General features: G+C 42.2%; 2 protein-coding genes across 6 annotated transcripts in view; one reads left to right on the top strand and one right to left on the bottom strand.

Moving 5' to 3' along the window:
• Positions 1–1,396: 1,396 nt before the first annotated feature.
• LOC143497918 (zinc-binding protein A33-like) overlaps positions 1,397–27,433 on the top strand; it is a 34,353-nt gene continuing 8,316 nt past the window's right edge. The window contains exons 1-8 of one of the 2 annotated variants that reach the window (XR_013125916.1): positions 1,397–1,599; positions 2,162–2,243; positions 2,385–2,864; positions 3,194–3,289; positions 3,400–3,633; positions 3,921–3,943; positions 4,242–4,360; positions 6,995–7,819. Coding sequence is in view for 1 of the 2 variants with exons in the window: in XM_076993555.1 (XP_076849670.1) it covers positions 2,460–2,864; positions 3,194–3,289; positions 3,400–3,633; positions 3,921–3,943; positions 4,242–4,360; positions 6,995–7,551 (1,434 nt within the window). In the remaining variant the exon portion in view is untranslated. Of the gene's footprint in view, positions 2,865–3,193; positions 3,290–3,399; positions 3,634–3,920; positions 3,944–4,241; positions 4,361–6,994; positions 9,708–27,433 lie in introns of those variants that run through there. The other variant, XM_076993555.1, reaches the window with a different exon arrangement.
• LOC143497937 (uncharacterized) lies at positions 19,379–24,752 on the bottom strand. 4 transcript variants are annotated; one of them, XR_013125922.1, is made up of 12 exons: positions 24,481–24,752; positions 22,497–22,628; positions 21,937–22,238; positions 21,625–21,760; positions 21,403–21,525; positions 21,259–21,310; positions 20,957–21,073; positions 20,750–20,856; positions 20,159–20,371; positions 19,985–20,051; positions 19,653–19,735; positions 19,379–19,465 (listed from the first exon to the last, which is right to left on the bottom strand). XR_013125922.1 is itself a non-coding variant. In XM_076993595.1 (11 exons), the coding sequence occupies exons 1-10, from the start codon at positions 24,499–24,501 to the stop codon at positions 20,028–20,030; spliced, it is 1,227 nt and encodes a 408-aa protein (XP_076849710.1). In that variant the 5' UTR covers positions 24,502–24,752; the 3' UTR covers positions 19,451–19,735; positions 19,985–20,027. The 4 variants fall into 4 exon arrangements, 2 of the variants coding, with proteins under 2 accessions (XP_076849710.1, XP_076849709.1); XR_013125921.1 differs by having other exon boundaries at positions 19,653–19,805; positions 24,481–24,751; XM_076993595.1 differs by having other exon boundaries at positions 19,451–19,735.

Genomic DNA, 27,433 nt, shown 5'->3' with positions numbered 1-27,433 from the left:
TGGAGCTTTAGCATGTCTGTGTCAGTATTTAGCATGTCTGTGTCAGTATTCAGCATGTCTGTGTCAGCATGTAGCATGTCTGTGTCAGTATTTAGCATGTCTGTGTCAGCATGTACCATGTCTGTGTCATGTAGCATGTCTGTGTCAGCATGTAGCATGTCTGTGTCAGTATTTAGCATGTCTGTGTCAGCATGTAGCATGTCTGTGTCAGTATTTAGCATGTCTGTGTCAGCATGTAGCATGTCTGTGTCTGTGTCTTGTCTGCCATGCCAAAACTATCCATTGATGAAGAGTTGGAAGATTATCCACTGGGAACATTAGCAAAAGAGCAATCATTTGAGACTACTCACCTTCAAGGTGTTTCCAACAACAAACGTTTCTAATGAAGAGGCCAGCGTGTGTGTAATAGTAGGAAATGATTTGAAGTGGTAAAAAATGGTCAAACAAACAAATATTCTACCAGACGCCGTTTTGATTAACCTTTTCATTATAATGTGGCACTATTTATTTGTACATCATTGTGTCGTGGGCGAGTTGAAGGATACGCCCTCTTATTGACACAGGAACTTACTGTTTTCCTTCGGGACCGTCCTCAGGGCCCGGATCAGTGCATAGCGCTTCGTCTAAGTCGTCTTGTACATCCCACCGGATGAGATTTTTTTTTTTTAAGAATACGTTCAGGTACTCCGTCACCCTGTGTTTTCTTGTGGATCTGAGATAGAGCGTCCGCCTTGGTATTCTTGAAACCGGGTCTGTAAAATATTGTGAACTGGAAGCGAGAAAAGAATAAAGCCCACCTTGCTTGTTGTTGATTTAATACTTATAATATAATTTTATACATTTTGGGATTTGGTCATGTAAAAAATCATAAAATATTTATTTTTTCCGACGATTGAATTCCGCAGTCAACCGGCGAAAAAGTGATGACCCGCGAATTATTTTTCCCATTAATATCTTATAAAGTCCCGTGAAAGAGTGAATTCACAAAAGCTGAAGTGCAAAGTGTCGCAGGATCACTGTAACATAATACAAAAAATAAGTATGAACTAACCTACAACTGAGTGCCAATTAAATATTAAATTAACAGCAACATTAAGATAAAAACTGTACATTCAGATGAAAATATCAACTTAAATGTGCAATCAAAAAGAAAATGTGAGTGTTGGCAGTGCAAACGTGAATCACCTCCTTAGCAACAGTTCTCTGGGTGACAGTACATTCAGTGAACAAATCAGAGAATGAACAAGAGCTTTCAGTTCATGAAAGAATCAGAGAATGACCGAGAGCCCTCAGTACAGTTAACGAATCACTGAACAAATCACTGAGCATGCGCAGTTCCCTCGCAATGACAGTCTCCGCCTCCAGATTCGCGGGTGAATCGGTGATTCACAGACCACACTGCAGTTCCCCTGCCGGCCTGCAGGATCGCTGCTGAACTCAACTACTGAACTGAAAAGGGAACGAATCAGCAGAGGAAGTGATTCGATTCAGTTAGTTCACTCAAATGTTTCGTTCATTTGAACGAATCGTTGGCGAACGACACAACACTAGTGGACCAGTCCATCGGTTTCGTCCGAAGAGAAAGTGTTTGGCGTGCTGGTGAGTCTACAGAACCTGTAGTGTTTGTAAAGATCGCTAAAACCATTAATCTTCCAAAAACGGACCTGTGTGTAAGTGTGTTTATTACTGTTACAGATACTAAGTTGTAAACAGATGAATGAATGTTTAGGACGGTGGCGCGTATTGAAAACGTGAGTGGTGAAGTGGAAACAAACAAATGTTACAAAATGGCGGTAGGCCTCCCTGCATACTGTAACAAATGTGAATTCAATGTTATGGCAAATGGTGAGATGTGGAATGCTTAAACCGGGTAAACAGAGACAGCAAACGTGAGTGTAAATGCAGTGATACTCGCACAGTAGGTCAGCTGAAGTTTTAAAAATGCCGGCAGATAGCTGCCTCTGCTGCTGTGCGCATGCGCGAATGACTGGGTGTTGTGCTGAGGGGACAAAACAGTGAAATAGGGGCAACAATTGTGGACCATGTTTTACATGTAAGTCATGGTCTCACAATGGCTGAAGCTGGTCGTTGGGTGCAGCTGAATATTGGAAGAACAACTGTGTCTTCATACTTTTTCAACTCCTTTATTTCTTTACAAAAGCTCCTCCTCCCTGTACACACCTACCTGTTTGAAGAAGTAAATCTTGGAGTGACACACTAGTCTTTATTAATTCTGTGTTCAGGTGAGTTATAAATATTATGAGAACCTCTTAACGCTGGTATTTACTTCTTTCTGCCTTATTTCTGAAAGGAGTCTAAACTCCCTCAGCTGGATAAAGGACTACAGTGACTGATTCTCTCCTGTGCTACTGTGTTTATTACAGAAGATCTAAAAGTGAAAGTGAAGTTTGTATAGAAGGAGACATTACAGAGAAACAGCACAGCAGCTGTTGGAGGAAATGGCTGCTCTAAACCCTCTGTCAGAAGAAGAGTTTTCATGTCCTGTGTGCTGTGACATCTTCAGGGATCCTGTTATACTGTCATGTAGCCACAGTGTGTGTAAAACCTGTCTGCAGCAGTTCTGGGAAACCAAGGGATCTCAAGAATGTCCAGTTTGTAGGAGAAGATCTTCAAGAGATGATCCTCCCTGTAATCTTGCACTAAAGAACCTGTGTGAGTCTTTTCTAGCGAGCAGGAGTCAGAGATCTTCAGCAGGGTCTGAGGTGCTCTGCAGTCTGCACAATGAGAAACGCAAACTCTTCTGTCTGGAGGACCTACAGCCTGTGTGTGTGGTGTGTCAGATTTCAAAGGCACATAAAACTCATGACTGCCTTCCAGTAGAGGAAGCTGTGTGTCACTTTAAGGTATGAAATGTGCACTAATGCTTTAACTGTAATGTTTTTCCAATGTTTACAATTATATTGAAATATATGTTAGACAGGTTAGATTAAATGAGTCAGATGATGAGATTTCAGACAACTAAATCAGACCTTCATTCGCCGTGAAACTTAATATAGATAAAAATATTGATATACAATCTGCTACGATATATCAAACATCTCCATTTTATATTAAAAGGATGAAAAGGAATCAGTAATCACGCCATTGTGTTCAGTCGTTGTAATCTCCTATACAGATACAGTGATGAATCCTGTAAGACTCACACTGTCCTCTACTAAACCCATATTTACAGAACAAATTCAAGACCACACTGGAGTCTCTACAACAGCATCTGAAGGTCTTGGAGGAAGATAAACAAGTCTGTGAGAAAACAGCAGCACACATTAAGGTGAAAGGTCACTCTGTGTTCTGAATGGTGCTGTGATCACTGTCCACGTACACCATAATGAAACACACACATTTGGACAGTTTATATTTCCTCATCATCTCCCATTCCAGTATCAGGCCCAGCACACAGAGAGGCAGATAAAGGAGGAGTTTGAGAAGATCCACCAGTTTCTAAGAGATGAAGAAGCAGCAAGAATAGCTGCATTGAAGGAGGAAGAGGAGCAGAAGAGCCACATGATGTGGAGGAAGATTATGAAGATGAGTGGAGAAATAGCATCTCTTTCAGATCAAATCAAATACACAGAGAAGGAGATACACAGAGATGAGAACATATCGTTCATACTAGTAAGAATCACTCAGTCTGTCTCTCACTTAGACATACGCTCAAAACATGTTAAATACACCAATGTAGAAGAAAAAGAAAATAAATCACTCTGACCACCATCTTTCACTAACTCTCTCTCTCTCTCTCACACACACACACACACAAATGCACACAAAAAAGTAAAATGTTTTGACGTTTGTTTTTGTGTGTGTGTGTAAGGGTCTTTAGACACATTAATTTTATTATCACATAATGAAAAGGCATATTTGACCCTCGTATAAAGAAAATGTCCCTGTTTCCTTCTCAGAATGTGTCGTCCACATTGAAATTGTAAGTGATCATTATTTCTGTTTGATCTCCATATTGTTACACATTGTGTTTGTGAAATTATTCTGATACATTCAGATCTTCAGTATGTGGTCTGTGTTATTTCAGAAATATGATATATGAAGAAGGTATTTAGAAATAAAAAATATATATTGATATTGACAATGTGCAAACATTTCAAAGACATATTGATGGATTTAATTAAGGATATTTCACATGTTACTTTTAACGTTAAATACTTTGAATAAGATAAAAAATAATCTATTATATTTAATAATATAATATCTTTATACATTTCCAGTGTTGATCACACCCCAAAGGAACATGAGATGGTGTCAGGAGCTCTGATCAATGTAGCAAAACATCTTTCCAACCTGAAGTTCAGAGTCTGGGAGAGAATGCAGAAGATTCTCCAGTACTGTGAGTTTTGGTGTTCTTTGATTAATTAGAGTAATTCTGTTCTCCTCACAATTAGAACTCTATAGAGAGAGAAACATTAACATTGTGTGTTTGGTACATGAACTATTCCAGTATTAAAGGCTGTATTAGTATAAACAGTGAGGGGGACGACCAGTTGACTGCTGGTCTGAGGAGAGACAGTCAGTCCATGAGGAGATCTACACCACCCACTCTCCACCTCTACACACCACCCACTCTCCACCTCTACACGCCACCCACTCTCCACCTCTACACGCCACCCACTCTCCACCTCTACGCCACCCACTCTCCACCTCTACACGCCACCCACTCTCCACCTCTACACGCCACCCACTCTCCACCTCTACACGCCACCCACTCTCCACCTCTACACCACACCACCCACTCTCTCCACCTCTACACACCACCCACTCTCCCTGGGACATCCCCACCTCCACCTGCTCCTCCATCCTGCCTCCTCCTCCATCCTGTAAATAATGAAGATACTAGGGGTCTATAGGAAGACCGGTACCCTGAGTCTGAGCTCCATGAATCTCCATCCCTGAGGGACCAAGCGTGTCAGCTGGGACTCTGCCTTGTCTCTGTGTCTGTCTCTGTCTGTCTCCCTGTCATCATCTTTGTGTCTGTGTATTTTCTTTTCTGTATCCCTGTCACCGTCTTTGTATTTGTCCCTGTCTGCGTCCCTGTCACCGCCTTTGTTTCTGTGTTTGACTCTGTCTTTGGCCCTGTCTCCATCTTTGTATCTGTCCCAGTGTTGTCCTTTGAGTTTTTGTCCCACCCCCTCAAGTGGTGAATGAAGCAACTTTCTTTACTCGTGTCTGCGTTATTCCGATACGTAAAGGAAACTTCCCCAAAGCTCTGTGATGAACAAAACAAAACGGTTGTTTATTCCAGGCTGTACATGCGATGAAATAAACTTAAAACAAAACTTTCAAACCATGGTTAGGTCGTTCCAAATATATGGTGCAGCACAAATCGTAATGCTAAACACGGTAAGAAAACTGTGTTGCTACCAGTATTCTCAAATACTCACTTCTCCCCTAAAGTCAACATGAGCTTCCCGCCCCGTCTCCACTTTGCTCTTAAAGAGACAGTGACCTAATTTCTTCACATAAACAAATGGAGACTGTTGACATTTATATTTACATATATTTACATCACCTCTGGCATCTTAATACTATATTAAACAGCAATATATACACATATGCACCTCTTCATAAAAAAGTTAATCAACAACACATTTACACACAATGCAAAGAAGGTCCTTATGTTTTGTCTCCTACACCACTGGTGTTAGTTACTCTGGGAGTAGCGCCCTTTAGTGGGGGAACTGTAACGGTATCTACCCACTAATGAGGGGACACACACACTTCAGTACACAGACACTAATAATCAGTGTTGGGAACGTTACTGTAAAAAAGTAATTAGTTACTCACTACTTGTTCAAAAAAGTAACCGAGTTAGTAACTGAATTACTTTATAATAAAAGTAACTCGTTACCAGGGAAATGAACTATTTGCATTACAGTTAAAAAAATGTTATATGCCAATGAATAAGGATTTTTTGAAAAAGCAGTTTTCACAGTCATTTGAAATGAGTAGATCATGAAGGTGTTTTAACTTTTGGTATTTATTGCACATCCACAGACCGGTGCAGGATAAAATCCTTTAAAATCCTAAATCTTTGAAAAAATAAAATAAGCAAAAGTAAAACAGTTACACTATATAAAGTGCATTTACATCTATCAAATTAAATTAAATTCTCTCAACCTGAGACAACTGGTTTGTTCACAACCGAAGTAAACTTAACAATAAAACCTCTATTCTTAATTCAATAAATCAAATACCCATTCTGGTAGACATTCAGGAATTTCAAGTATTTTCTTAAATAATGTTTATATCGCCACCTTGAAAATGCTCATTTTTCTTCGGCTTGCTCCTGACTCGCCATTTCTGCCTCTTCTCCGTTTGTGTCGTGTGTCACTGGTGTGCTTTGGCACGAGTGTAAAAACACTGGCTCTGATTGGCTACCATAATGCTGCTTTAGCCAATCGCTTACTGACTTGTTAAGTTAAACAGGTGTTACACCGAGAACTGTGATCTATCGAGATATGTTACTCTTCACTAGCCTGGGCAGCGGTCCGCACGGATTACTGTTAGTATGTCAATATATAGTAACGCACCACTTTTAATGACCAGTAACGTCAATGGCGTTGTAACGACAGGAAAAGTAATTAATTATATTATCCTGTTACTGACAAAATGACACCGTTACCATAACCGCATTATTGGCAACATTGCTAATAATACATGCAGTGTGACAATCAGTGTAACAGTAACACTGCACTAGTTAAGTGTCACATGTGATACTCAAATAATGAATCCAAGACATGTAGAAATATATTAATGAATAAAACAGACACAATTTCAAGTGTCAAAACAACAAGCACACAAGTACTGCAGGGGTGTGTGGTGAACACACAACATCACCATCACTTCCCTCTTATCAACCTACTGCAGCATTTCACTCAGAGTAAAGGGCCTGCAGTCTGTAGATGTGACCTCATCACATAAACACATGAAGAACATGATGATTCATTCTGTTCTCTCTCCTCAGACCCTGTTACTCTGGACCCCAACACTGCACATCCAAACCTCCACCTGTCTGATGATCTCACTACTGTAGAATGCAGATCACAGCAATTACTGCTTCCTGATAATCCAGAGAGATTTGATGAGTGTGTGTGTGTCCTGGGCTCTGAGGGCTTTAAGTCAGGGACACACTGCTGGGATGTTGATGTTGGAGACAGTCATTCATGGGCACTGGGTGTAATTAGAGAGTCTGAATGTAGAAAGGGAGAGAGTATCTGGGATTCAGTGTGGAGTCTGGGCTACAATCCGGGCACTTACTGGATACGCTGCCCAGGACAGACAGATCACTACTTCACACCTACAGAGGAACTGCAGAGGGTCAGAGTTCAGCTGGACTGGGACAGGGGGAAAGTGACATTCACTGATTTTCTAACCAGTTCACACCTGTGCACTATAACACACACTTTTACTCACACTGTTTTCCCTTTATTCTATAATTACAATTACTTCGATAATGAAAGTTCCTCCCCTATGAGGATTTTACCAGTAAAGATATCAGTAACAGTGGAACAGCAAAGTTAGTGTTTGTGTATATATGTATGTATGTGTGTGTGTGTATATATATATATATATATATATATATATATATGTATATATATGTGTGTGTGTGTGTGTGTATATATATGTGTGTGTGTGTATATATGTATATACATATATATTACCCACACACACACTGCTCAAGAGAGTTAAGGGAACACTAAAATAACATCCTAGATCTCAATAGTGGAATATGTTGAGAACAAAATAACATAAAATAATCAATGTAAATCAGTATTATTATCCCATGGAGGTCTGTATTTGGTATACTCAATGTCAAAGTGGAAAATCAAATGACTGATTCAGCGTCAGTGGAAATTCCTCTAGACAAGTTCAAATGAGTCTCAGTAGTGTGTGTGGCCTCCACGTGCCTGTATGACCTCCCTACAACACCTGGACATGCTCCTGATGAGATGGTGGATGTTCTGCTGAGGAATCTCCTCCCAGACCTGGATTAAAGCATCAGTCACCTCCTGGACAGTCTGTGGTGCAACGTGGCGTTGGTGGATGATGTACCAGACGTGCTCGATTGGATTCAGGTCTGGGGAACGGGCAGGTCAGTCCATAACATCAATGCCTTCATCATGCAGGAACTGCTGACACACTTCAGCCACATGAGACCTAGCATTGTCATGCATCAGAAGGAACCCAGGGCCCACTGCACCAGCATATGGTCTCACAATGAGTTTGAGGATCTCATCCTGGTACCTAATGGTAGTCAGGGTACCTCTGGCTAGCACATGGAGGTCTGTGTGGCCCTCCAAAGAAATGCCTCCCCACATCGTTAATGACCCACTGCCAATCCGGTCATGCTGGAGGATGTTGCAGACAGCAGAATGTTCTCTACAGCGTCTCCAGACTCTATCATGTGCTCAGTGTGAACCTGCTCTCATCTGTGAAGAGCACAGGGCACCAATGGTGAATCTGCCAATCTTGGTGTTCTCTGTCAAATGCCAATCACCCTGCATGGTGTTGGGCTGTAAGCACAAGCTCCACTTGTGGACGTCAGGCCCTCATACAACCCTCATGGAGTCTTCCTGACAGTTTGAGCAAAAACATGGATATTGGTGGCCTGCTGGAGGTCATTTTGCAGGGCTCTGGCATTGCTCCTCCTGTTCCTCCTTACACAAAGGAGGAGTTAGTGGTCCTGCTGCTGGGTTGTTGCCCTCCTACGGCCCCCTCCATGTCTACCGGTATCTGCTCCATGCTCTGGACACTGTGCTGACAGACACAGCAAACCTTCTTGCCACAGCTCACATTGATGTGCCATCCTGGATGAGCTGCACTACTTGAGCAACTTCTGTGGATTGTAGACACCACGTCATGCTACCTCTATGGTGAGAGAACTGACAAAATGCCAAAGTGACCAAAACATCAGCCAGAAAGGATGAGAACAGAGAAAAGGTCTGTGGTCTCCACCTGCAGAACCTCCTTTATAGGGGGTGTCTTGCTATTTGCCTCTCATTTCTACCTGTATTCAGTTCCATTTGCACAACAGCAGGTAAAATTTATTCACAATCAGTGTTGCTTCCTAAATGAACAAGTTGGTCTCACAGAAGTATGATTAATTTGGAGTTACATTGTGTTGTTAAAATGTTCCCTTTATTTTTTGAGCAGTGTATATTAGAATATTTCAATACATGTTTTTTTTATATTAGTATCCTAACATTACCTATCCACATGATGCCGTTTTATTGTTTTAAACAAGTTTGTCATGACATTTTTAATGCCTGAATTGTCAGAGAGATTGATAGAGTGGAGTTCACAGTTTGTGAATATATGTAAGAATGTGGAACTGATACTGGTACTGACCAATATCTCTTACCATTATGTTAATAATGTTCAGCAGACCAAAGCTATGTTCGAAATGACACAGGGGGAGGTGTGTGAATGTGTTCATTTGGTGTCTTTTTATTTATGATTAGCTGATTTCCCAGTGTTCACCAGCAGATGGGTTCTCCTCTCTGATTCGTGGTCCTCTTGAGCAGCGGTCACCACCCACCGGGCCTTGGACCGGTAACGGTCGGTGGGTCATTTGGTCCTGGGACACACAGAATTGTTTTTTTTATCGATCAGTGTCTGAGTGATGTTTTATTTTGAAAATAAAAAAAAATTGGGATTCTCTTCCCTATTGCATCCGTCGGTGCGTCTGGTGAGTTTTATTTTTATGTGCTTTTTATTTGTTTTTATGCCAGTCGTATCATTTACGTCTTATTTCGATGATGTGACTGACCTCAAGACCATCACTGTTCGTGCTAGTCAGAAGCCATGGCTGACAGCAGAGGTCCACAGGCTCCTGAAGGCCAGAAATGCTGCCTTCACAGCAGGAGACCAGGAAGGCCTGAAGACAGCTAGGGCCAACTTGTCCCGTGGCATCAGGAAAGCGAAGAGGCAGTACTCCAAGAGGATTTCTCAATGCTTCAGTGACAGCAGAGACACACGGAATCTTTGGCAGGGAATTCCGACCATCACAGGCTACAAACCCCCTCCACAGACCTGTGACAGCACCATCTCTCTGTTAAACGACCTGAACGGATTCTTCACACGATTTGAAATACTCAACAATGCACCTGTCCAAAAATCCAACCCTCCTCCTGGTGACCAGGCGCTGAGGCTGTCTCCGGACACCGTGTGGAGAGCTTTCAGTAGGGTCAATGCTCGGAAAACTCCTGGGCCTGACAACATTCCTGGTCGGGTGCTGAAGAACTGTGCCTGGGAACTCGCAGAGGTCTTTACAGACATCTATAACACCTCTCTGAGTCAGGCGGTGGTTATCCCTGTCCCTAAGAAGGCATCGCCATCCTGCTTCAATGACTACCGTCCGGTTGCACTAACCTTCATCCCCATGAAGTGTTAGTCATGCACCACATCAAGTCTTCCCTCCCCCCCTCTCTGGACCCCTACCAGTTTACATATCGGTCTAATCGCTCGACCGATGATGCCATCTCCACTGCTTTACACTCAGCCCTCACACACCTGGACAGGAAGGACACCTACATCAGAATGCTGTTCCTTGACTTCAGTTGGGCATTTAACACAATCATCCCCCAACAGCTCATTCACAAACTGGACAGTCTGAGGCTGAGCACATCACTGTGCAACTGGCTGCTAGACTTCCTGACCAGAAGACCACAGGCATTGCGGGTTGGCAGTAACTCATCCAACAGCATCACACTGAACACAGGGGCTCCCCAAGGATGTGTGCTGAGCCCCCTTCTGTTCACGCTGCTGACCCATGACTGCACACCAGAGCACCCCTCCAATCTCATCAAGTTTGCGGATGACACGACGGTGGTGGGTCTCATCAGTGACAACGATGAGACACACTACAGGAGCGAGGTGAGACACAACGGTGGTGGGTCTCATCAGTGACAACAATGAGACACACTACAGGAGCGAGGTGAGACACGACGGTGGTGGGTCTCAGTGACAATGATGAGACACACTACAGGAGTGAGGTGAGCCGCCTGGTCTCCTGGTGCAAACACAACAATCTCTCTCTGAACACAGACAAGACCAAGGAGATTGTTGTGGACTTCAGGAGAACTCGCACACAGCACACTCCCCTGTTCATCAACGATACTGCGGTGGAGAGGGTGAGCAGCACCAAGTTCCTGGGTGTGCATGTCACAGAGGACCTCTCCTGGACCACCAACTCTGCATCATTAGCCAGGAAGGCTAATCAGCGGCTCTACTTTCTCCGCAAACTAAGAAGAGCCGGTGCCCCAACCCCCATCATGAACACCTTCTACAGTGGGACCATCGAGAGCATCCTGACCAGCTGTCTCACCGTGTGGTATGGGGCCTGCACAGCATCCTGCTGCAGGACCCTCCAGCGCATCGTGAGCGTAGCTGAAAAGATCGTTGGTACCTCTCTCCCCTCCCTTCTGGAGGTTATTCAGCTCCCACCTCAGGGAGGAGACTGTGGAGTCTCAGGGCTAGAACCACCAGACTGAAGGATAGATACATACACCAGGCTGTGGGACACCTACATACACCAGGCTGTGGGACACCTACATACACCAGGCTGTGGGACACCTACATACACCAGGCTGTGGGACACCTACATACACCAGGCTGTGGGACACCTACATACACCAGGCTGTGAGACAGCTACATACACCAGGCTGTCAATCAATCAATCAATCAATCAAAGTTTATTTGTATAGCGCTTTTAACAACTCAAGTTGTCGCAAAGCAGCTTTACAGGGTTTACAAGGTTAACAATACTATGGGTCCAGAACCCTAATGAGCAAGCCAAAGGCGACAGTGGCGAGGAAAAACTCCCTATGATGGTGGGGAATAGGAAGAAACCTCGGGAGAACCAAGACTCAAAAGGGAACCCATCCTCCATTGGGCGGCCCGTTAACACACAAATACACAAGTCACACATAATTCACACATAATTCACACAATCAGACTAGGTAAAAGGTAGAATTGAAAGTTCTGGGTTTTGATATTGTCACTGTAAATGTCTGTTGATGAATGCCAGGCTTTCATTCCGTGTCGGAGCAGTGATGCTGGTATTGTAGGCTCCGACTGCAGTGTTACTCCCCAGGTGAACCCCGGTATCAGCACATCCACCGGCAGCCAGACCATCCCCCAGGTGCCTGCAGGTGCCTGTATCCAATCGTCTTGGGTAGAGCCATGCAAGAAGATAGATAATACAGACTGAGTGGACATGAATTTAAACCACCGTTGATTTAAATGTACGTAGCTCACGTGCCAGTGATCAGCATGTGGCTCCGGCAGACTAATCTATAGCAGCATAACTAAAGGGAGGGGTTCAGAGGTGACCACAGGCATGAGGGCTCACTGAGACAAGTCATAGTCACAAATAGAGTGATGCCAAGACACAGCTGGATGACAGCATCAACATCTCAGATCACCAGAAATCTCAACGTCTGGGGGCCCCCAAGCCCCTACACCTTACAAGGGGAATTTTAGCTGAAGGCTTGACTAAACAGGTGAGTCTTAAGTCTAGATTTAAAGATTGGAACTGTGTCAGAATCTCGGATTGGAGCTGGAAGGCTATTCCATAATTGAGGGGCTTTAAAAGAGAAAGCTCTGCCTCCGGCTGTAGTTTTACTAATTTTTGGAACTACGAGAAATCCAGCATTTTGGGAGTGCAAAGGGCGAGATGGGTTGTAGTAATCAATGAGTTCACTCAGATATTGTGGGGCAAGACCATTTAACGCCTTATAGGTTAACAGGAGAACTTTAAATTCAATGCGATATTTAATCGGCAGCCAGTGTAGTGCGGCGAGAGTGGGACTAATATGATCGAATTTCCTAGCCTTGGTTAGGACTCTAGCTGCGGCATTTTGTACAAGTTGTAGCTTCTTTATGGACTGTTTAGAGCATCCAATTAGAAGACTATTACAGTAGTCCAATCTCGACGAGACAAAAGCATGAACTAGCTTCTCTGCATCAGCTAATGAAAGTGTCTCAGCTTGGCAATATTACGTAAATGGAAAAAGGCAGCCTTAGTGACATTGCATACATGTGTTTCAAATGAAAGATCAGAATCAATAGTGACACCTAAACTTTTTACAGTAGATTTTGGTGTTACTGAAAAACCATCTAGGGTAAGGGGAATATCAGCCCAATTGCTTCTAACAGCTTTAGGCCCAAGAATCAGTACCTCAGTCTTGTCAGAATTTAGTTTAAGAAAATTAGACGCCATCCAGTTTTTAATATCCTGGACGCAGTTCTCAATCTTGAGAGTTGTGGTGGTATCATCTGGATTAGAAGATATATACAACTGAGTATCATTTGCGTAGCAATGGAAGCTAATACCATGCCTACGAATGATAGTGCCCAGTGGTAGCATATATAATGAGAATAATATGGGGCCCAGTACAGATCCTTGTGGGACACCATACTTTACTTTAGAATGCTCAGAGCATTCGTTATTTACTAGCACAAATTGGTAACGATCTGTCAGGTAGGACCTGAACCAGGAGAGTGCTTGACCTCTTATGCCAATGAGTGTCTCCAGTCTATTAAGTAGAATATTATGATCAATGGTGTCAAAAGCAGCACTGAGGTCTAGCAGTATGAGAAACGAAATGTGTCCTTTATCAGAGGATATTAAGAGATCATTCAGTACTTTAGTTAGTGCTGTTTCAGTGCTGTGATGAGCTCTAAATCCAGACTGAAATAACTCTGACATGTTCTGTCTGTAAGAAGGAAGAGAGTTGTGAAGAAACTACTTTCTCTAAAATTTTGGATATGAATGACAGATTAGAAATTGGCCTATAGTTGGACAGTTCTTGGGGGTTAAGACCAGGTTTTTTAATTAGCGGCTTGATGACTGCAAGTTTAAATGAACTGGGAACGTAGCCCAGGCTCAGAGAATAATTTATTATAGTAAGCAACGGTTCTACATTGCTGTGCAGTAATTCTTTAAGTAGATGGGTTGGTACAGCATCTAGTATGCATGTGGAGGGTTTAGCAGATTTCACCAGTGAAATAAGCTCCTCACGACCAATTGGGGAGAAGGACTCTAACAGGGCATCAGAGCTGACCAGACAGCTGTCAAGGTGCATTGGCATGTTGACAGGCTCTGAGATAGCACTACTAATGTTTTCCCTAATTTTATCAATCTTATCATTAAAGAATTTCATAAAATTGTTACTGCTACACTCTAGTGGAATAAGAGAATTGTTTTGTTCATGACTCCTCGTAAGGCTGGAAACAGTTTTAAAAAGGAGTCCTGAATTGTTTTTATGTTTTTCTATTAAGGCCGATAAGTATAAGGACTTTGCCGTATGGAGGGCATGCTTATATTCAATAAGGCTGCTTTTCCATGATAGTCTATACACTTCTAACTTCATATTTCGCCATTTACGTTCCAGGATCCGCGCGGCTCGTTTGAGGCTACGCGTGTGCTCATTGTACCATGGCGCTATTCTTCTCTCCGTGGCTCTCTTATATCGTAGTGGTGCAACTTTGTCTAAAGCTGTACGAAGGGAAGTCTCGACGTGCTCGGTGAAACGCTCTAGTCCTTCCGGAGCTACAAGTGGATCAGTGTTTGTCAGACCCGGTAAAAAAGCTGTGAGACAGCTACATGCACCAGACTGAAGGACAGCTACATACACCAGGCTGTGAGACAGCTACATACACCAGGCTGTAAGGATGTTGAACTCTCTCCCAGCTCTACCCCCCCTCCCCCTCCTAACTCCAGCACACACTCATACAACATCCTGATCAACACAGTACTGAAACCTAGTAACAGTACTTACAAGAACTGTTATGCACTCACACATCTCATACATGCACTACTGCTCAAACATGGTGTCAATTTTCACTGCTATGCAGATGACACTCAACTTTACATATCATCCAAACCTGATGACAAACTCAGTTTAGGAAAAATTGAGGCCTGTGTAAGAGATATTAAATGCTGGATGTCTCTAAACTTCCTCCAACTTAATGAGGACAAAACAGAAGTCCTCCTTCTGGGCCCTAAGGCCACAAGACATAAAATTCCAGATCTAATGCTTAATCTTGCAGACTATCCCATTACACCTGGCACAGTAGCCAAAAACCTAGGCGTCATACTCGACTCCGACCTATCATTTCATAAATAGGCCTACATAGATAATACTACTAGGATAGCTTTTCTACATCTCTGCAACATTGCCAAGTTAAGAAATGTATTATCACAGGATGATGCAGAAAAACTGGTACACGCCTTTGTTAGCTACAGATTAGACTACTGTAACTCATTACTGTCAGGATGTTCAAATAGGAATCTAAATAAACTTCAAATAGTTCAAAATGCCGCAGCCAGAGTTCTGACTAGAACTAGAAAATTTCATATCAGACCAGTCCTATCAGCCCTGCATTGGCTCCCAGTTAAATTCCATATTGATTTTAAAATTATTTTATTGACTTATAAAGCACTGCACGGGCTTGCTCCTGAATACCTGCAGGAACTTATTTCCTATTATGAACCCCCACGTCCACTAAGATCACAGGGTGCTGGTCTTTTATTAGTTCCACAAATTAATAAGGTAACAGCAGGGGGAAGAGCCTTTTCTTATAAGGCTCCCCAGCTTTGGAACAACCTTCCAAAATGCGTACGGGACTCTGACACAGTCACAATCTTTAAGTCTAGGTTGAAAACCCACTAATTTAGTCTAGCGTTTGATAATTAATATCCCCCTTAGATAAAGGTACAGATCCAGGGGTTCATAGACGAAGGGTTTTATGGTTGACTGGGGTGCTGGTGCTGTCATCCTGTCACTGCTCGTGGTCACTCAAGTTTGTTGACAGTGCAGTGGATGGATGCTATTGTCTCAGAATGCTCCCAAGTCTATGTTACCTTCTGGTTCTGCCTTTTTTAGCTAGGCTGTAATTTAACTTAATGCCGGAGTTGCTACCACACTCCAGAAATGTTTATAGTCTCATCTGTCCTGTATATGTCCTCATACTGAGCTAATTTTCCCTGTTTTATTTTCTCCACATGGCTGCCCGCCTGCTCGTGGAACAATGAGATGAGGAGAGACAAGCGATCCATCCTGGGCCGGCCACCTCCTGCCTAACCGGATATGCCTACACCAAGATGGACATTATCCCTTGCATCGTTTTCCTTTTCTTAATTTCTTTCTGTCTAAATTGTTGTTGTTGTCATGGTGACCGGTGTCGGCCAGAGGAGGATGGGTTCCCCCCCCCCCGAGTCTTGGTTCCTCTCAAGGTTTCTTCCTCATGCAAAAAACTAGGGAGTTTTTCCTTGCCACTGTCGCCTTTGGCTTGCTCACTGGGGGCTAGGACTCGGCACTTGTAAAGCTGCTTTGTGACAACAACTGTTGTGAAAAGCGCTATATAAATAAAATTTGATTTGATTTGATATGATTACTACTCACATTACACTTTCTTACCCTCTTAATACCCCCTACCACTGTATCCTAAAGAACTGCACTAAAATGTTCAATTATCAGCCATAAGTTATTATATTGCACTATTGTTCATACATGTTGCTACACTGGTACTGTTATTCCCTCTTAATCCCCCATCTCATCTTACCACTTCACTACCCTTGTATTGCACTATTGTCCCGTTTCGTGTCTCTTGTCACACACACTCTGTACAGTTATTGTTGTTATTGTCTCACTCTCTTTATTATTTTTAATTTTATTTTTACTTCAGTGTACTTTCGTGTTGTTTTTGTGCTGAAACTTGGGAAGGAGAGTACGTAATTTCAATTCTCTGTAGGCTATGTCCTGTACATATGCAGAATTGACAATAAAAAAACTACTTGACTTGAAATGTATATAATTTGTAACTACTTTACAGAAAATAAGAAAAAATGAACATTGGGCTGTTAAAAAATAGCAGTGTCTGCATTTGTCTTTACAAACTCAAAATATGTACTCCTTTTTAATGATTTAGCATTCCTGTGAATCACTAACCTAAAATTTAGATGACTAACCACAGTTTTTTACAACTGCTTCACATTTGTGTTGCATAGAGTCCACCAACTTCTGGCACATCTCAACTGGTATTTCAGCCCAGGATGCTTTGACTATTTCCCACAATTCATTTGCATTTCTTGGTTTTGCCTCAGAAACGGCATCTTTGATGTCACCCCACAAGTTTTCTATCGGATTTAGGTCCGGGGATTGTGCTGGCCACTCCATAACCTCAATTTTGTTGGATTGGTGTGTTTAGGGCCGTGGTCTTGTTGAAACACCCATTTCAAGGGTATTATCTATTCAGCATAAGGCAACATGACCTGTTCAAGTATTCTGATATATGCAAACTGGTCCATGATCCCTGGTTTGCGGTAAATAGGCCCAGCACCATAGTAAGAGAAACATGCCCATATCATGATGTTTGCCCCACCATGTCTTCAGAGTGTTCTGTGGCTTGAATTGAGTTTGGGGGTCATCTGACAAACTGTCTACAGCCCTTGGACCCATAAAGAACAATTTTACTTTCATCAGTCCACAATACGTTTCTCCATTTCTCTTTGGGCCAGTTGATGTGTTCTTTGGCAAATTGTATCCGCTTCAGTACGTGTCTTTTTTTTAACAGTGGGACTTTGCGGGGACATCTTGTTAATAGATTAGCTTCACACAGACATCTTCTAATTTTCACAGTACTCACAGGTAACTTGAGACTGTCTTTGATCATCCTGGAGCTGATCATTGGCTGAGCCTTTGCCATTTTGGCTATTCTTCGATCATTCGAATGGTAGTGTTGCGTTTTCTTCCACGTCTGTCTGGTTTTGCTCTCCATTTTAAAGCACTGGAGATCATTTTGGCTGCCTATTATTGTCTGCACTTCTTTATAAGTTTTACCCTCTCCAATCACCTTTTTAATCAAAGTTCGCTGCTTTTCTGAACAATGTCTCGAATGACCCATATTTCTCAGGCTTTTAAGGAGAAATGCATGTACAGCATGTGCTGGCTTCACCCTTAAATAAGAGCCACCTGATTCACACCTGTTTCCTCACAGAATGATTGTCCTTACTAATTGAACTCCACGCTGCTATTATTTTGAACACACCCCTTTCAATTAATTATTCAAATACACAGACTCAATATCATGTATATCATGAATGCGGAGTCTGTTGGCTTTCTAAGAATCTACTGCACCAACTGGTAAATTGTTTGTCATGTAGTAATATAATCTATACCAAAAACAGTGATTAATCTGGTTGGTCATATTGGACTGCTATTATTTTGAACACTACTGTATATAGGAAACTTTAGCTGGTGCTTTTTTCCATTAATGAGAAATAGAACCATTTGGAAGAACTTGTTTCATTTATTCAAGAAGTGGTTTATTGTTAGAAAGCCTGAAGCTGATCTTATGATGGTGGTCGTGTCAGTTGACCAGCACAATGTGGTGGTGTTTTTCTTTACAGCTGATTAGATGAGGACGTTCTTTTTTCTCAGTGTCCATTTTTATCTATACATTTCAAAGAGAAGACAACGGATACTCCGCAGGTAGGCAAACATGTGACAGCGTGGTCATGGCGGCACGCGAAATCATGGAGCACGGGTTCTTCATCTGAGACAGTGGACACAGAAGAGAGAGAGAGAGAGAGCCCTCAAGTTCCAGGCCAGGCCTCCACACCTATCTTATGACAAGAAATTCCTCTCTAAAACATTCCAAATGGACTCTTCCACAGGTCAGAACATCCAAATACATCAAATGGAGCATGTCCAGTTGGACATGTTCACTGACCCAGCACTGTGTTGAACCACAAGTATTTAAGATGAGCCACAGGGGTAATAAAATGAACTTTGGACCCTGGTGGAGGAGTGAGAGAAGCAATGGAAGAGAGACGAGTTTTGGTTGCAGTGTCACTCCAGATGACCTCAGATGTGCACGGGTCTGGTGATGCACCGGTGGACAGAGATCAGCAGGTGTCGCCTAAAATCTACGACCTGCTCTTCACAGAGGACAACCACCTCCATCCACCGACAGCAGTAACAAATGACCATGTCCCTTAACACACACACAAACACACACTTTCAGGACACTCCCTGGATGGTCCTCTGCACCTTGAATAATCACATGATGCTTCCAGATGCTGCCTTTGTTCAACATTCACAAAAATGTCCAAAATGTGGAATGAAATGACAACCGTAGTAGGCCTACATCAAATCATCTCAGATAGGGGGGCCTGAGTTTGGACTTTCAGTTTCTACTGGACTTGAGCTTCCTGCCTACTGAATTAATCTTTCTTAAATCATTTATATAAACCATCCATCAAAAAATAAAAAAAGAAATGACAATTTACACTGCTTTTGACTTTAATGTTATTAACAGTATGGCACCATAAAATGTTTATGGCCAGAGCTAGAGCTGCTGTCTTTTAGCAGGTCTTCTAAATTTCCACTTGGCAGTCAGATGATCAATGTTGATGTACTCTCATGATCTGCGAAGGAAACCAGAAAAAGCTTGAAAACTACAATTCCCAAAATCACCTCAGTCAGTCCAATAACAATAGGTTCACTATGATAACACTGTACTGAAGTTACGGGCATCCCAGAGCCCTACTCAAAGGATGTGAAGGTGTATCCAATGGTGATGAGCTTTGGGGCTGGAACAGCCTGCGATCTAACCTCTTGGGTTTGCTGCTCATCTCTGCAGGCTTGGAGCTCTGGCGGTTTCTCCATGGCCATGATCCTCTTGGCTGGGCGGAAGCCTGCGTCAGAGGGGCGAGGGTGGGGGCGAGGAGGCTGCGCCCAACCGGTTTGGTCCTCCCTTGTCTTAGACTGACAAATCAAAAACATTTTCACGACAGGCTGCTTTAATTATACCCCACAGGAACCGATTACAGTAATGACTACAGTTGTAATTACAGCCCTGGTCCAAGCGATCAGCATTCATTATTGCCGTGATCATGATCTTGGAGCCACAGGTATAAGAGCAGCTCTGCTGCGCAGACACAAACCTCCACAGACGTCACCTGGAGGTCGTCTGGAGTCGCAGCCTCTTTACGTACTCGGACGGACGAAGTCCTAGACCACACATAAAACAGCGCAGACAGGTTCAGGCCAGGTTACGAGGATACTATTCAACCAGCTAATTGTGAGCAACTCCTAAAAAAAGTCAAACATTTACTTACTTTTTTAAGGCAGGTCCTGTCGAGAGCCCTCCGGGAGCTACAGACCTCCCCCTCCGTGAACTTCCTCTTCTGAGCTTTGTTAATGGACCTGTCGCTTCCAGCCTTGCGGACGTTGACGCCCTGCGAATGCTCTGCGGACGTCGATGCTGTTGGGCTTCCCGGTTTGGGGAAGCTGTTATCCTTCTGGCTCTCAGTGGAGGAGACCGAGGAGTCCTGCCGAGTGCAATCAGAGAGAGGGTTGGTGAGGACAAGACAACACAGGCTTGCAGATGCTGGAAGGCCCTGAGCCTGTAGTGCTGATCTGGGATCAGGTCTGTATGTTAATTTGGAGATGATTGACACTGACTGCTGTCTGAATTTATCTTAACTGTTATGTCTGCATTGCTCTTCACTGTTGTGTCTGCATCTCTCTTAAATTGTTTACATGTATAGCGTTACTGTGGCTTTGTGACCATAAGCAGTGAGACAAAAAAAAACACTGCTAGATTTTAATAGCCAAAACAAGCAAGTGTGTGAGGGTGAGTGAGACAGAGAACATTATGAACCACATGAGAAATATGTTGCCATCAAAGAGTACAAAGCAACACTTACTGTGCAGCGTCCTGTAGTGTCCCGTTTGTTATCCTCCCTGGGATGTGCGGGATCAGGACCACAGGCAGTCCCTCTCTGTCTGGTCCCCCTGTCCAACTTCCCCTGCTCTGTGAGAAATGGTTGCATAGCGTTACCAACGTCAGCGACTGTAAAAGACGAATTCCTTAACAATCAATGTGTTCAAGAAATGGAACGGCCTCCCGTTACTTTCAGTTTGGGATCTGATCTCCTTTAGCCAAGTGTCCAGACATTCCTCCTGGACATACTCCATACGTGCTAGGTTGAGCTGCAATTCCTGAATCATCTTGTCCTTGTCCTGAAGCACTACAAGCAAAAGATCAAACGCCAGGTGAGGTTTTCTCCCCTTATTTCACATACTAGAGCACACCGCATGAGAGCACAGGTTCAAGAGGTCTAAAGCAGAAGGCGTCTGTGCAACCGACGGCTCCTTATCACGGTGTCAGCACTAGTACTGCGGTACTGTGGGGTGTTTGTGTTAAAGTACTCACGCTGAGACGTCTCCCAGTATTTCCGGAGAAACTGTTGCAACCCGACCTGCCACTGTCAACGACATGGAAAAAGCAATGAGAAAACACGCAGGAAGCCCGTATGAAAGATCACTAGCTCAGTGAGACTGAATGAACGGCACTCACAGTCTTCAGCTGTGCAACGGTCTGCTCTTTACTCCACAGGGCGCCGAGAGCTCTGTCCCTCTCCTCCTCCGCGTCAACTCGCTTTGTTCGGTGCTCCCAGACAGCTTCAGCCAGGGTCTGTACCTTAAGGGGGACGACGGGGTGATCCGACGTGTTAGGTTTAACGCCACCCACTCTGCCTGCCACGTTGATTTTTTTAAACCCTGTGGTTTGGTTACTAACCTCTTTCTGCAGCCGGGCAATGCGGCTGTTGCCCTGAAACATCTCTGATTGGAGATATGAGATGTGATTCTCCTTCTCCAGCAGGTCAGCACGTAAGCTCATCTTATCCCGGTCGTCACACATCTGCGTCTCGAGCCTGTAACCATACAATACAAACTGCTGTGTTGATACTGTGTACAGCCAACTGTTACCATGTTTTCAGTTTGGATCAGGCCTATGTATTATCTGATATATAAGGCCAACAGCATGTTATTAAAAGACAAGGGAACAGTTTGAGCATTGCTGAGTAAGATCGAATAATAAGGGTCTTACCTTAAAAGCTTACTGGACAAAGCCTGATTCTCAGCAGTGATATGGGTGGCTGCTGCCCTCTCTGTCTCCAGCATGGAGACGGTGTTTCTGTACACCAGGTCCTGCTTCGTCAGTTCATTGGAGAGTTCCTTCACCTTCTCCTTAAGTGAATGCTGCTCGTGCTGCATCTGGTCCAGAAGCTCGTCTTTCTTTTTCAAACTCTGCACAAGCCGCTGGATTTCCTGGTCTTTCTCCTCCTCCAAACACTTGCATTTATTTTTATAATGCAGTATTTCCTCATTATCGCCATCAACAAAGGCCGTCTGAAGAAAAACACAGTATCAAAATAGTCAGGGCAAGTTTACCTCTTTTGTAATGCTTATAATGTCAACATTTTCAGTACTCTGATATCATACTATGTATTGCCACACATCAATCAATCAATGAAATTTTATTTATATAGCGCTTTTTACAACAGTTGTTGTCACAAAGCAGTTTTACAAGTCCTAGCCCCCAGGGAGCAAGCCAACATTACTATGTCTTTGTCATGTTCATCAGAGAGTTCATCAGAAAGCACTTACGTATTTGGAAGCTTTCTCAATACTCTGCTCTAAAGCAGTCTGCAACCTGGAGATTGTTTCATCTTCTTCCTGGTAAGCCGCCATGAGCGCCTTATACTCCTTATCCATATACGCAACCTGATTCTCATAATTCTATGAGAAAAATCATTAATAAACACATATAAATGCTATTATAATGTATAATCACACAGACACTCCATCTTGGACTAAACCAGTGATTCTCAATTATTTTCTGTTAAGCCCCCCCTAGAAAGAAGAAAACACTTTGCGCCCCCCCCCCCCCCCCTACCAAAAAACACAAACACACACACACTCCACCACCACCCAGGTCAATACTCTCTGCCGCGACTATAAATTCTGTGGGCGTATAAACCCCATACATGACAAACATGACAAAATGGGATTAAAAATGTGTTTTTATACGCCCACTGTAGTATCATTTATCTATAAAATTGTTATAGGTACACCTTAATAAGGTCCTTATTAACACTGAAGAAATAACAAATTATGTATTTATTATATATATATATATATATATATATATATATATATATATATATATATATATATATATATATATATATTTATTTATTTATTTATTTATTCTGTTATTTTAGTTTGTAACAGAAACAATTGCATCATGAAGTGAAGTGCATCAGTTTGCATGAAATAGGAAAAAAATGAGATCCCTATTTAAACTAGAAACATTTTTGAACTGACTGGCATTTGATACTGAAAATTAAATTAAATAAAATCAATAAATAATAATAAATTCAACTTGATCAGCAACATTAATTCAGGAGCACAATATATTAACACTTTAACCTACAAAACATGCAATACAACAATTTGTGCTGTTTTTTTAATCAAAATGAGTCAGAACTAATGGCTACAATGAGCCAGTTTGGAAGTGCACAGCTTTTCGAAGCGGGGTTTGAAACACCCCTCAAAAACAGTGGAAGAAACATTTACCTGACGAATTTTAATGTTGCTTTCTGTTTCAGGTTTGAAAAGTGCTGGAATTTAGGCTAAAGTACTTGAAAATGCTTGAAATTGTAACTACTTCGTTTCACAACAAATATCTGTCTGACTGAACAGTTCTCTTGTATTACATTAACAAATACGAGCCTCTTGTAATTCCAGGACGAAACATGAGAGAACGTGAAGACGTTAAGATTGGGTGTTTTGGAAATAAACAACAATTAAATAATGTGATAAAAAGCGAATTATTTCGAGTATATGTATAAATATTTAACTTAATTAAGTTTAACATGCTGGGAAATATTGAAATGGACCTTTAAAGTGACACACAAGTGCTTTAATTCCACCTTATAAAGGTGTATGAACCCTGCAAACATGACTTTGTTCATTGCGCTGAGCAGGTGCACGAGCAGACACACGTGTAAATAGGTGACCGAGAAGGCCGTTTTTCATTAGTTAAACTGAAACAATTCGAGAGGTTCAAAACACCCAATCTTAACATCTTCACGTTCTCTCATGTTTCGTCCTGGAATTACAAGAGGCTCATATTTGTTAACGTAATACAAGAGAACTGTTCAGTCAGATAGCTATTTGTTGTGGAACGAAGTAGTTACAATTTCAAGCATTTTCAAGTACTTTAGCCTAAATTCCAGCACTTTTCAAACGTGAAACACATTAAAATTCGTCAGGCAAATGTTCCTTATTTGGAGAGTCCGCCATTCGCAGAGGTTCGCGAGAGGTGGGCGGAGTCGATCGCTACGGTCACTCGAAAGTATAAATAGGCTTAAACCAGGTTACATGCGCGCCCCCCCAGGCACCGCACTGTGCGCGCCCCACTATTTGAGAAGCACTGGACTTAACACAGAGACAGAAACGACCTCGCTATCATATAAATAAAAGAGGTCTAGTAGCATTTTGCATTTATCAGTTTGTCTGATCTTTTTAAACAACTTTTAGCCTATCATATTTTTCTGTTATCAAGCATAAAAAGTTAGCAACTTACCATGATTCTAGATTTAGCCATCGTTAGAGTTAGAGTAGCTAAACCTGCGTGTGCTTCAGATTACGTTTTCCGTTTTTAGCTTCTATAAGGTCCAACCAGCCGTTAAATAGTTAAAGCGTTTTGTTGTTGTGTTTCTATAGAAATGTCGAAATCGAGAAGGCTGTTGCTATGGTTACAGAGAACGCGGAGGCAGTGGGCAAATTATGACGTCACGTCCAATTAAAAAATCGTGAGCGCGGGAAATCACTTTGCACAAGGAAAACTACTATTGCGCGCGCAAAACTACTCGCGCGCGAGGAGAGAGTTGCTTGCGCGAGGAATATTTGTCACACCCTTTCTGCTCGGGATTAATCTCCTGCTCGCGCAGCAGATGTTTGATTTTTTTGACACGTGGGAGGGACCAAGACAGGATTGGCTGCGGCTGTTTTCCCGATGTGAATTGTGATTGGCTGTCAGTAGGGTCTGTTTCATTTTTTCACGATATCAACGCATTTAGGCAGCTGGAAGCTCCAAATACTATGAACTATGGTAAAACAAATGACCAGCTAGCTAGCTAACCTAGCAAGCTAGTTATTTATAAGTCCGACTTTGCACTGTATACATGGCTAGCTAGCTAGCTAGCTAAGTTGGCTATTTGTAGTACACAAAATAAACCTGCCTTAGCAATGGACTTGGCATGTAGCTAGCAAGCCTCCTTAGCTAGGTAGCTAACTAACCATGTATACCAATGGTAATGTCAGAGTTATTTTAACATGCACAAAGAAACATTTGTGGATATGCCAGTTGATGGATAAACTGTAAATTATATTAAAAGATACTTCTTTCACTTTATGCATGATATATATTTTGCTGGCAAGGTCCAGATATCTTTCCAGTCGAGGTTGTTAAAGATGGTGTTCCAATAGATACATATGGATTAAATACAACAGCTTTCTGAAACAGTGAGCATATATGATGATTACTATTGTGTGATGTAGAGAAACATATTTTACATATTTCAAGATTGGTTGGGTCGATGGGTAATAATGTTGGATCATGCCCAGGGCTTAATTTGTAAATCAAACGTTGCCGGAACTCATTGTAACCTGAGCGAGGGGGGGTGTGGCGTTGGCGAACGTAAAATGGACACAGATTAAGTGTTATATCGCCGGTGGTTGGCGCCAGAGCTAGCGAACTAGTAACTCACGCAATGCGTGAGAGTTGGCAACCCAGCGGACAACATTAAATGTTACCGGATCGAGGCAGACAGTTACCGGAACGCACGCTTCAAAATTAAACAGTTCCCGACAGGATCCGGCTCAAATTAAGCCCTGATCATGCCCTGCTGTAATTTTAAATACCATTATCACTCCAGCAGGTGTAGCATTTATAACTAATTCAGCAAAAGGAATTGCAACATTGAATTTAATTAATAAATCTAAATATTTAGTTACTAAATAATTACTAAATTCTTGATTTGTCAGTAGAGAGCCATTTGAGTTAACTAACTGTTGTACCAAGATTATATTGTGAAACCATAGATGGTAAAATAAAGATTTGTTTCTATATACAATGTCTTTGTTGTTCCAATCCTTAGGTAAATAATTATCAAAAATGTTTTGGATTTTTACATTTGCAGGCTGGTCCATTTTTTCATTATATCGTTCAGGCCATACCATATGTGACCTATATTGCTAGAACTCAAACAATGTAAGTGATCAACTCCTAATTTCAAATGCTGTCATGGATTGAGGTTCCTGTGATGTGTTCCAAGTTTGGTTCAAATTGACATGTCGGAGACGCTACTGTATACAAAAACCTCTAAAATTATCAAAACTAATGCTGCAATCCTGTCATGCAGAATACAGAAAAGTAATGAGTCTTGTATGATTAAGACAAATGAGCCAAATAACTTTGTAATGACATATTATAACAAAAACTATACTGCCTGACCAGGAATTAACATTTTATTTCATTAAAATGTCTTCGGCGCTGTAATATCTGTATGGTAGTACTTTGTCTCCATCTACTGGCCAAATACTGGAACCTACTGAAAAGCATTGCTTACATGAAACCCCTCGCAAACACACACATACACACAAAGCTAATCTCAGCATGTGATTTAGTTCTACGATCGGAATCATTTTTTGCCAGTACATTTTGCCACATTTTGATCTTTTGGGGCTTTAGTGCCTCATCTGATATAAAAAACACTTCATACATTCATATCAAAGGTCAAACATTTGCTTAAAACAACACATTGGTTCTCTTTGGCTGCTTAGGCCTATAGGGCCTAAGAATATTATCTATAAAAATAACAGAGTGAATATTATCTATAAAAATTGCCAATATATATAACAAATTGTGAAAATCTATCCTCTTTTCATAAAAACAAGTAAGTGTTGTTCTGTTAAAATAATCTATAAACAAAGAACATTTGAACAGTTAATTGCAATTTAATGCCGTTCAGGTTACAATTTAGCTTGGATTGGATAAATAAAGATAGGCAGTGATGTCAAAACATTCAGGTTATTCCACAGCTATTTCCTTGTATGAAATCCCTCAAAACAGTCTCATCTATTAGTGAGTCTGGAAACAGACTGGAGAATAACTCAATGGGTACCTCACCCTGCGCTTTCACCTCAAAATTCCCCATGAACATAGATGGGACCCCTTGGTAATTAGGTTCACATGTAGCGGCACAAACAAACAAAAACAGACAGAGCACGACGGAGCTTCTGACCAGTGTCGCCGTCTGCAGCGCCATCTTGGTGAGACCATCCTGCAGGGCCTGTAGTCTGTAGATGTGACCTCATCACATAAACACATGAAGAACATGATGATTCATTCTGTTCTCTCTCCTCAGACCCTGTTACTCTGGACCCCAACACTGCACACCCAGAACTCCACCTGTCTGATGATCTCACTACTGTAGAATACAGACCACAGGACTCACTGTTTCCTGATAATCCAG

Source organism: Brachyhypopomus gauderio, unplaced genomic scaffold (genome assembly GCF_052324685.1).
Source record: "Brachyhypopomus gauderio isolate BG-103 unplaced genomic scaffold, BGAUD_0.2 sc116, whole genome shotgun sequence".
Lineage (NCBI taxonomy): Eukaryota > Metazoa > Chordata > Actinopteri > Gymnotiformes > Hypopomidae > Brachyhypopomus > Brachyhypopomus gauderio.
Note: the sequence above shows the minus strand (reverse complement) of the source record. Positions and strands in the feature narration are given on the sequence as shown.